Below are 11,983 nucleotides of genomic sequence, written 5' to 3'. Positions count from 1 at the left end.
ATCACATCCGGGTCACCCATGTGTTCCCGCTCCCACCGACTGACATGCGGGCCATCAGTACACTGGCAAGCCACATGGGCAAAGTGTACGCTCGGATACGGTACGAGGCACCGTATTTACACGACAGGACAAGTTATAACATCAGTTTTATGTATTTTACAACTTTAAATACCAAAGTGACCGTGCTAGACAAGTTGAGACACCTCCGGTGTATTTAACGTTTTCTTTATCTCTACCACATCGGTACATCTTACCTTTTGTGATGATATATTTTCTTTCATTGCAATGCCCGGACCTATTTGGGATGTCACTAAAATCACATACACCACTCCTCTTCCATCCAGTGATGGTGCCAATCTGAAGTAGGCACCATCGAAGGACATCACTATGACTTTTTCAACTCTATACTCCATGGTCTGAACACCAACAATCTTTTTTTTAAACCACATACAACAAACATGTGCTTTTTTAAGATAAAGAGCGTCTCAAATTGTTCTTGCTTTCAAAAAGTATTCACAGTATTAAAGATGTTCATGCTTTAAAAAAAGCTCAAAATTCCAACACAATGTTCCATTTTTACATGAGTTCAAAAATATTCCCATTGCAATTAGAAATATATAAATATTAAAAAATGTTCATTTTTTAAATAATAATATATTTATTTTTTCCAAAAAAACCGATTGACAGACTATTCCATGCACTACTACTCTTTCATCAGATAGGGTGGCTCCTTCACATCCACAGTTGATGCTTCGAAAAGCGATAATTGGTGTAACCTTATTACCAATGTTTATCAAGATTGGATATAAGAAATGGTGCTTGATGATAGACAGAGCAGGTTTTCTGATATTTTTTTCCGCCCAATGCAACGCATGGGCATTTGTACTAGTTATTTCAATATGACAAAAATAATAGATGGGAATGTGAATATTTTGAATATGAAATAATCAATTTTTTAATCAATGAAATATGGCTAAAATATTGTTACTTTTGAGTCTTCTGTTAACTTTTTTGAAATTTCATTGAAAACAAAGATTTGTGAAAAAATAAAACTATCTAAGAAAAAAATACAATAATAAATATTTTGAAATTTCCAGATTAAATAGAAAGTGACATTGTTTAAAATTCATCCCAAATGCTAATTTGTAATTCAGCAAATGAAGTTGTCTGGGAATGATAGAGAAAAGCTGAGCAATAGAGAAACACCACATTAGGAAAAAAAACTTATGAAAATGCTGCAAAAAATATACTTGTGAAAACACATGATTGATCCATGTCTGCTTCAGTTATAAATGATTTTGTGTTGTGACGTCTCCAAGCCATTGATACACCTTCACATCCAAATCCAATATTTATTTATTTTTGAAAGTATCCAAATCCAATATTAGTCCATGGACAGGAAGATGCGCGGAACGCCAACGCGTGGTACGAAAGCCAACGCGTAGGAACGAATCACGTGGTACGCAGTGCGCGGCGGTGAGCTCCATTTCTCATGCACGCTGGTCTCCATGCGACGGGCATCCTCAACCGTACGCCCCTTCGAACGAGCAGCCGGAGCGACGCCGGCGCCCGCCGGGGTCAGCACCGCGTCGGCTTGCTCCTGCACGATGCTCCACGCCTCCCGGACGTGCCGCTCCTCCGTCAGCGAGTTCCCGATGGCGCACCGCAGCACGTACATGCCGCCCACCACCGCGCAGCTCATGTACGCGCGCCCCGTCGCGTTCACCGCCTCCAGCAGCCTCCGGTTGAGCTCGTTCGTCGTGGCCTCGGCCGTGCCGTCATCGGCGGCGTCGGTGGCGGGGCGGAGGCGGAAGCAGACGAGTCCGAACCGCGCCGGCACGGGCACCTCGAACCGCGGGTCAGCGCGCACCATGGCCTCGAAGGCCGCGGCCATGCGCACGTGGGCGCGCACGAAGCCGCGGAGGCCCTCCACGCCGTGGCAGCGGAGCACGAGCCACAGCTTCAGCGCGCGGAACCGGCGGCTCAGCGCCACCTGCCAGTCCTTGTAGTCCACGACGGCGGATGCCGCCGCGTCCTTGAGGATCACGTCATCGTCGGTGCCGAGCGCCGCCACGAGCGCCGTGGGATGCCGCACCCACAGCGCGCAGCAGTCCATGTTCGCCAGGAGCCACTTGTGCGGGTTCGTGCTGAACGAGTCCACGGCCTCGGCGCCGGCGGCGATGTGGCTGAACTCCGGGCAAATGCACGCGGCGCCGGCGTAGGCCGCGTCCACGTGCACCCACACGCCGTGCCCCGCCACTGCGGCGCACAGCTCCCGGAGAGGGTCGACCGCCGCCGTCGGAGTGGTCCCCACAGTCGCGCACAGGAAGAGAGGGACCCTCCCCGCCGCCTCGTCGGCGCAGACGGCGGCCTGCAGTGCCGCCGGCGACAGCGTGAAGCCGCTCTCGCGGCACGTCGGTATCACCCGGCAGTTCGCCCGGCGAATGCCGGCGACGTGCGCGGCCTTCTTGAACGAGAAGTGGGTCTGGTCGGAGCAGTAGACGACGAGGTCGCCCATCCTCTCGTCGCCTCTTAGTTCGGCGAGCTTCCGGTCCCTCGCGGCGACGATGGTGCAGAGCATGGCCTCGCACGAAGTCCCCAGCAGCGTGCCGCCGCCGCCACCGCAGAAGAGCAGCTGCTCCGGGAGGTGCAGCGCCTTCCCGAGCCAATCTGTAACAACGGTCTCTAGCTCGGTGGCCGCCGGCGAGGCGGCCCAGGTGAAAGGGTTGATGTTGAGGCCCGCGGCTAGGGCCTCGCCGAGCGCGCCCACATTGCTGGCCGTCGCCGCGAAGTGCGCGAAATGACGGGGGCTCTGCCAGTGGGTGACGCCGGGAAGGATGAGCTCGCGGACGTCGCGCAGCGCCGAGGCGAGCGCGTCGGGCTCCGGCCACGACGGCGCCGTGTCGGGAAGCTGCCGGGCTAGGAACCCGGGAGCGACGGTCGGGCGAACAGGGTACTCGTCAATGCGGTCGTAGTAGTCCGCGATGAAGTCCACAACTTGACGTCCCTGACGACGGAACTCGCCGGCGTCTAGCGGAAGGGGTCCAACTCCGAGCGTAGGCGTAGCAGCCGCAGCCGGGGGTGAGCCGGTGTCGTTGGCGTGGTTGAAGCTTGCCATGGCAGGGGGCAAGAGCTAGAACTTGATCGACTGGAGTGCCTACACTGGGTTATGAGCCTGTGACTCTGCAGAAGAAGGCGTGGAGTGTGGCTCATTTAAAGGCCGGCGTGCATCGCTGCATGCATTTTTTTCTTCTGATGATAAGTGTCACATTATATTTTTTTCTAAAATAATAAGTACCACAGGTGTGACACGCAGCACTCGGGCCATGACGTTTTTTAAACTAAAATTATCGTTCAAAAGAAAAAATAAACCAAAACTTGCCATCCAAAAAAAAAGTTATCATGCTCAACAACTAAACTTGTCATCTCCACGTCACTAAATTTATATCATAAAAAACGTTGTTGCCATGTGTTCATGCCACACGTGTGATAATTGTGAGGATCCTAGTTTTTAAGGACTTTGCTACCCCTACATCTTAATAATCTCATATACTAGTACATAGTACTATACTCAGGATCCTATTATTATTAGTGAGGAGTTGATAGGGAAAGTACCCTTCTGAGTTTGAGCTCAAATTAGTTCAGATGAACAGTAAAAAATCAGAAATTTTTGTGATAAACTTTGACAAAGGTTCTAAGTGTTTGCAAATTTTCATCATGAGATCATATTCGTGGAAGCCGTGGCAATTAAAATAAAACCATTGCTCCAAAATGCTTTCGAAGGTAGCATTTTCGGAGCTTCAATTGTTTTGTCACACCTTCCACAAATGTAATGTCTGATGAAAATTTGCAAGCACTTATAACATTTATCATAGTTTACCAGAAGAAAATTTCTGTTTTTACTGTTCATCTGAGATAATTTGAGCTTGAGGTCAGAAATGCCATGTCCCCGCCTTACTGGTTTAGTTTCGCCTCACCTCTCAGCCCCTTCATGCTGGTTTTTTCTCGCTCCCGCTAGGACTAAATCGATTTGCGTGAACTTTTTTGTTTGTTTTTTTCATGCTTGTTTTAGGGCATCTCCAATGACAACCCACAAAAAGCCTCCCGCATTTGTCCACGGACAGAGGTGTCAGTCCGCGGACACGGATGCGGGAGATCGTCATCTAACGCTAGCCACATACATTTTCACAACTCAAAACAACCGGACGAAATTCGTGCAAACACGGCGGATTTTATTAAAAATGGGATAATTTGTACATAAAACCGGATGGTATTTCATCTGGTGAACTAAAACTCTAAAACTAAAATCCTAAACTGTCCTATACTTCACAGTGACCTCGTAGCCAATGTCGGGCTGGCCGGTTACTCCTCCTTCGTCATCGTCACCCGACCGCCGTCGGAGTCGTCGTCGTCGGGCTTGGGGCGGCGGAAGGTGGTGGCGCCGCAACAGGGTTTCCTAGCAGCCGCCCGATGCTCGCGGCGTCCACGATGGCCGCGGCCGCAGTGTGCACAGCGCAGGAGGATGCGGAGAGTGGCACTCCTCCTTCACGACGCGTCAGGGCGGCGAGCGGCGCTCGTCATTGACGACGCGACAAGGTGGCGGCGAGCGGCGCTCCTCCTTCACGACACGTTGGAGCGGCAGTGAGAACCGCTCTTCCTTGACGCGGTGTCCGATTTGGACGCCGTGGCTGCGCGGCGGCGGAGAGCGTGGAGGGGATGTCGGCTCTTGCTTCACGGGAAGGAGCGCCCCTGGCGACGGAGCTGGCCCGTTGGTGTGGACGATGGAGCGACGGAGCATCAGCTTCATCTACTCCTCAAACTCCGTGTCGGTCCCGGCGTAGACCTGGCCCGGCACCGCTGGTGTGGACTGCAGTGGCGGCGACTGCTAGTCCTCCTCACCACCGGAGGAGATGAAAATCTTCGCCGGCGTCGAGTCGCCGCCACCCGACGAGGAGGACAGCCCCAGAGCTAGAGGGCGGCGTCTCCACGAGCTAGCCACCAGATCCCGCCCCAGAACCGCCTGCCGGCGCCGACGCCCAGGACTTGCCCATCGCCGGAGATGTGGAGGAGGGGGTGCGGCGAGGAGGAGGAGGACGAAGGAGGAGGATGCGACGTGGAAGGCGCATGAGCACGACTTAAATAGCGACAGCCAGGCCATGCGAAGGGCCGGTTATCCACTTTAATGAGGCACAGTGCCGGAGTTTGTTCCTCGGGAACCTGCGTCCGCATTGAAGTGGCGGCTGCTGAGAGGTCGCGTCGGTCAGCGCCGCCCTCCCTCCCTCCGGTCACATCGCGGCATCAATGCCGGCCTCCGCGTGCTCTGGGCCGGCATGAATTCGCCACGGTAAGCGGCGCGTGCATCGGAAAGGAAAGCGCGAGAGGAGCGGGTGACGGGTTTCTGATGGGCCAGGGCGGTCAGGAGCGGGCTTGGGAGTGGTCCAGACTCCCGCAAAACCTCCCCCACTTTTATCTCCGGTTTTCAGAATAAATCGCGTTCGGACTGCTCCGCGGACCAATACAAGTAGGCGTTGGATAGCTTCCGCATTCCGAACAGTCACAGGAGGTTTACAGGTCTACCTTGAAGATGCCCTTAGCAGGTGACGATTCAATTCAATCACATAAAAATTTAGGTAATTAAGAATTAAAAAAAATTGCATCATACATGCGAGATCATCTTCCTAAAAAACAAAATGAAGATTTTCCCCAACAACCTTCCAAAACGAAATAAGAGCTGATTCTTAAAAAAAACCGAAATAAGGGCATGTCACTATGGCCACAATAATACGTACTTCCTCTGTCCGAAAATACTTGTCACCAAAATGGATAAAAATGATGTATCTAGAACTAAAATACGTCTAGATACATCTTCTTTTATCCATTTTTATGACAAGTATTTCCGGACGAAGGGAGTACTAGTACCCGTTTCATTTGTCCTTCGTGAAAATACAGAAAAGGAGAGGCGCTCACACCATATGCACACATCTGCTACCTAATACGAGTCTTGAAAGAATTCACATATATGGCATGGACCTCCAATGCGGCGGTGGTGACGGGTGCCGTGCCAATGGGGTCATCGGATCTGGATGCCGGCACGTCCACTTGGCGCCGGGGCTTTGTCCGGCGACCGGCGGGGTCTGCTCCACCTCCACAATGGTGTGGTGTGTGTGGTCAAAATAAAATAAAATGGTGTGGTGTGTATGCAAAAACAAAACAAAGATTCGTTTCCTCTCAAGCTGCATCCTCCCGAGATCTTGTTTTACGTCGCCGTTGATTCCCACATGACATGACGCGCGAGATCGACACGTACACCTCGTCGTCCTTTCATCAGGTGCCGTTGCTATTCTAACGGACGCGACATTTTTTGTACGATTTGGCCACGCATGACACGTTTCTGAGCATGACACGTTTCTGAGATCCTCCACACGCTCGCTAGCCCTCGTGTGGAAAATGCGCATAACGGCAATTTTTCATGTTTTGACCCTTTTCTAAAACCTATTCAAGATTTGATCCTAGTTTGAAAAAAATTCGAGATCTAATCCTTTTGCTACCGTCAGAGTTCATGGCGGTAGGATCTAACAGTCTACCGTCAGAGACTTTGGTGGTAGGAAATATCGCTACCGCCAACCGGGCTGGCGGTAGCCTGCACAACCCTATTGCCAAGATGCTTGGCGGTAGGCACGACCACGCACTGTATTTAATACTTAGAAAGTTTTTGGCGGTAGGGCATGCAACCCTACCGCCAGGGACCTTGGAGGTAGGCTGTTATACCCTACCGCCATGGTCCCTAGCGGTAGCAAAAGGATCAGATCTCGAATTTTTTTTAAATTAGGGTCAAATCTCGAATAGGTTTCAGAAAAGGGTCAAAACACGGAATTTAGCCACGCATGACACGTTTCTGAGCACTACTACTCCATATGGGCCATGACACGCAGGTGTGACTTCTTCTTCTTCTTCTTCTTCTTCTTCTTCTTCTTCTTCTTCTTCTTTGCATCGTTCTTCTTCTTTGTTTGTTTGGGTACGCATGTGCACGTGAATGTATTCGGACCATGATGCACGCGTCTTGCATCCTACCGTGCGAACAAACTCACACGGTTTTCGCATCTTGCATGCAGATGTTAGCCTTCCCGGAAGAGGCTTCGCTGTTATTGATTGGCCGGCAACTCCTTCTTCACCGTTACGCATTGATATGTACTACTTCCTCTGTTCACTTTTGTAGATTGTTTAAGTTAACTGAACTTGAATTATTTTAGATGTTATCTTAAATGTCTAAAAAGTTTTACAAAAGTGAACGAAGGGAGTACTACACCGCGTGAGTGTGATGGATGCATTATTTGCCTAGAGTAGATCTTGTAACTGTTAGCCTTGGGAAGAAGATAATCGTCCCAACACATAGCTGCTTAACAAGAAAGGAGAAAAACGGTATCAAAAGAAGATGGGTAACTCAAGTCAATCCGACAAAGTGGTTGTGTGCAGGCATCCGGAGTCGAAGGAGCGCCGGGCGTGCACCGATGAACCAATTCCACCGGCCATCCATGGCTTTGGAGCCTTAGAACGACCCAACCCTGTTTTTTGGGGGGGCAGCTAGAGTGGTCTCGTCGGAAACTCTATCCATTATACTTAGAGCATCTTCAACGCTGACCCGTAAATTTGCTCCCTCATCTGTCTTCGAACACAGACGAGGGAGCTGGCCATCCAACACTCCCCGCATATATTTCAAGTTGGGATTCAATTAACCAAACAAAATTCATGAAACACGACGGATTTTCATATAAACCAGACAAAATTTATTACATTTCAAACATTTTTCAATTAAAAAAGTGGTTGAACCCAAAACCTATCCTACAGCGGCAATTGTCGTCCACTTTCTTTGTATTCTGCATCGGTGACCACGTCCTCCATCTGCCGTCTCCAGGAGCGGTGGCGGGGTTTAAGACCCGTGAAGTAGAGATGTGGTCTCCGGCAAGAAAGATTAGAACATCAGAGACGGACCGGCCCACTTAGGACACAGTGCCCTGCCGCCTCCCGTGTCCTACTCATCCAAGTAGGATTTCGCTACCTGTCCATCACCGGTCCAGTGGACGTAAGGTCGATGATGGACGTGAACGGTCCGTCACTGTCCACCTGCCACACGCGCCCTCGAAAGTTGTACGGCTGCGCTTAGTACGCGCAGTTGGCGGCGTTCCCATCCTCGGCGGCCTACGCTGCCATCGCTTGTGCGGCCACCTCTTATGTGTGTGCATACTTTAGCTGACAGACAAATGTAGTTAATCACTTTGACCATCCAAACAAGATTTGACATTCAACATTAATATCAAGTATAGGTTCTAAATTGTTGGGAAACATTGCAGAAAACAAAAAAAATTCCTACGTTTCACCAAGATTAATCTATGAAGTCAACTAGCAACGAGAGGAGAGTGCATCTACATACCCTTGTAGATCGCGAGCGGAAGCGTTCAAGAGAACGGGGATGATGGAGTCGTACTCGCCGTGATCCAAATCACCGATGACAAAGTGCCGAACAGACGGCACCTCCGCGTTCAACACACATACGGAATGGATGACGTCTCCTCCTTCTTGATCCAGCAAGGGGAAAGGAGAGGTTGATGAAGATCCAGTAGCACGACGGCGTGGTGGTGGATGCAGCAGTGATCGCAGCAGGGCTTCGCCGAGCTTCTGCGAGAGGGAGAGGTGTAGCAGGGGAGAGGGAGGCGCCAAGACTTGAGGTGTGGCTGCCCTCCCTCCCCCCTTTATATAGGCCCCCTAGGGGGGTGCGCCGGCCCTAGGAGATGGGATCTCCTAGGGGGGGGGGCGGCGGCCAAGGGGTGGAGTACCCCCCAAGGCAAGTGGAGGCGCCCCCTCCCCTAGGGTTCCCAACCCTAGGCGCATGGGGGGCCCAAGGGGGGGGCACACCAGCCCACTATGGGCTGGTTCCCCTCCCCACTATGGGCTGGTTCCCCTCCCCACTCCCCTCTCCACTTCAGCCCATGTGGCTCTCCGGGATGGGTGGCCCCACCCGGTGGACCCCCGGGACCCATCCGGTGGTCCCGGTACAATACCGGTGACCCCGAAACTTTTCCGATGGCCGAAACTACACTTTCTATATATAATTCTTCACCTCCGGACAATTCCGGAACTCCTCGTGACGTCCAAGATCTCATTCGGGACTCCGAACAACTTTCGGATTACTGCATACTCATATCTATACAACCCTAGCGTCACCGAACCTTAAGTGTGTAGACCCTACGGGTTCGGGAGACAAGCAGACATGACCGAGACGACTCTCTGGTCAATAACCAACAGCGGGATCTGGATACCCATGTTGGCTCCCACATGCTCCTCGATGATCTCATCGGATGAACCACGATGTCGAGGACCTAATCAATCCCGTACCCAATTCCCTTTGTTAATCGGTACGTTACTTGCCCGAGACTTGATCGTCGGTATCCCAATACCTTGTTCAGTCTCGTTACCGGCAAGTCACTTTACTCGTACCGTAATGCATGATCCCGTGATCAACCACTTGATCACATTGAGCTCATTATGATGATGCATTACCGAGTGGGCCCAGAGATACCTCTCCGTCATACGGAGTGACAAATCCCAGTCTCGATTCGTGCCAACCCAACAGACACTTTCGGAGATACCTGTAATGTACCTTTATAGTCACCCAGTTACGTTGTGACGTTTGGCACACCTAAGGCACTCCTACGGTATCCGGGAGTTGCACAATCTCATGGTCTAAGGAAATGATACTTGACATCCAGAAAAGCTACAACAAACGAACTACATGATCTTTGTGCTATGCTTAGGTTTGGGTCTTGTCCATCACATCATTCTCCTAATGATGTGATCCCGTTATCAATGACATCCCCATGTCCATAGCCAGGAAACCATGACTATCTGTTGATCAACGAGCTAGTCAACTAGAGGCTCACTAGGGACACATTGTGGTCTATGTATTCACACATGTATTACGATTTCCGGATAATACAATTATAGCATGAATAATAGACAATTATCATGAACAAGGAAATATAATAATCATTTTATTATTGCCTCTAGGGCATATTTCCAACAGTCTCCCACTTGCACTAGAGTCAATCATCTAGTTACATTGTGATGAATCGAACACCCATGGAATTCTGGTGTTGATCATGTTTTGCTCTAGGGAGAGGTTTAGTCAACGGATCTGCTACATTCAGGTCCGTATGTACTTTACAAATCTCTATGTCTCCATTTTGAACACTTTCACGAATGGAGTTGAAGCGACGCTTGATATGCCTGGTCTTCCTGTTAAACCTGGGATCCTTGGCAAGGGCAATAGCTCCAGTGTTGTCACAGAAGAGAGTCATCGGGCCCGACGCATTGGGTATGACTCCTAGGTCGGTAATGAACTCCTTCACCCAGACTGCTTCGTGTGCTGCCTCCGAGGCTGCCATGTACTCCGCTTCACATGTAGATCCCGCCACAACGCTTTGCTTGCAACTGCACCAGCTTACTGCCCCACCATTCAAAATATACACGTATCCGGTTTGTGACTTAGAGTCATCCAGATCTGTGTCGAAGCTAGCATCGACGTAACCCTTTACGACGAGCTCTTCGTCACCTCCATAAATGAGAAACATTTCCTTAGTCCTTTTTAGGTACTTCAGGATATTTTTGACTGCTGTCCAGTGTTCCATGCCGGGATTACTTTGGTACCTTCCTACCAAACTCACGGCAAGGTTTACATCAGGTCTGGTACACAGCATAGCATACATGATAGACCCTATGGCCGAGGCATAGGGGACGACACTCATCTTTTCTCTATCTTCTGCCGTGGTCGGGCATTGAGCCAAGCTCAATCTCGTACCTTGCAATACAGGCAAGAACCCCTTCTTTGACTGATCCATTTTGAACTTTTTCAAAATCTTGTCAAGGTACGTACTCTGTGAAAGACCAATGAGGCATCTCGATCTATCTCTATAGATCTTGATGCCTAATATATAAGCAGCTTCTCCAAGGTCCTTCATTGAAAAACACTTGTTCAAATAGGCCTTTATGCTTTCCAAGAATTATATATCATTTCCCATCAACAGTATGTCATCCACATACAATATGAGAAATGCTACAGAGCTCCCACTCACTTTCTTGTAAATGCAGGCTTCTCCATAAGTCTGCATAAACCCAAACGCTTTGATCATCTCACCAAAGCGAATGTTCCAACTCCGAGATGCTTGCACCAGCCCATAAATCGAGCGTTGGAGCTTGCACACCTTGTCAGCATTCTTAGGATCGACAAAACCTTCCGGCTGCATCATATACAATTCCTCCTTAAGGAAACCATTAAGGAATGCGGCAATTGCTAACATGATTTGGACGGACTTCAGCTTCGCTACGGGTGAGAAAGTCTCATCGTAGTCAACCCCTTGAACTTGTCGATAACCCTTAGCGACAAGCCGAGCTTTATAGATGGTCACATTACCATCCGCGTCTGTCTTCTTCTTAAAGATCCATTTATTTTCTATGGCTCGCCGATCAACGGGCAAGTCAGTCAAAGTCCATACTTCGTTTTCATACATGGATCCTATCTTGGATTTCATGGCTTCCAGCCATTTGTTGGAATCCGGGCCCGCCATCGCTTCTTCATAGTTCGAAGGTTCACCGTTGTCTAACAACATGATTTCCAAGACAGGGTTGCCGTACCACTCTGGTGCGGAACGTGTCCTTGTGGACCTATGAAGTTCAGTAGCAACTTGATCTGAAGTTTCATGATCATCATCATCAACTTCCTCTCTAGTCGGTGCAGGCACCTCAGGAACATTTTCTTGAGCTGCGCCACTTACCGGTTCAAGAGGTAATACTTCATCAAGTTCTACCTTCCTCCCACTTATTTCTTTCGAGAGAAACTCCTTCTCTAGAAAGGACCCATTCTTGGCAACAAAGATCTTGCCTTCGAATCTGAGGTAGAAGATATACCCAACAGTTTCTTTAGGGTATCCTA

At 49.9% G+C, this 11,983-nt stretch overlaps 1 protein-coding gene across 1 annotated transcript; it reads right to left on the bottom strand.

Moving 5' to 3' along the window:
- Positions 1-1,332: 1,332 nt before the first annotated feature.
- Positions 1,333-3,289, bottom strand: LOC125524213 (tyrosine decarboxylase-like). The gene has a single exon (XM_048689287.1). It carries the CDS (start codon positions 3,116-3,118, stop codon positions 1,385-1,387), a length of 1,734 nt encoding a protein of 577 aa, XP_048545244.1. The 5' UTR covers positions 3,119-3,289; the 3' UTR covers positions 1,333-1,384.
- Between the last annotated feature and the right edge of the window lie 8,694 nt (positions 3,290-11,983).

This window comes from Triticum urartu, chromosome 1 (assembly GCF_003073215.2).
Source record: "Triticum urartu cultivar G1812 chromosome 1, Tu2.1, whole genome shotgun sequence".
NCBI classification, from domain to species: Eukaryota; Viridiplantae; Streptophyta; class Magnoliopsida; order Poales; family Poaceae; genus Triticum; species Triticum urartu.
Note: the sequence above shows the minus strand (reverse complement) of the source record. Positions and strands in the feature narration are given on the sequence as shown.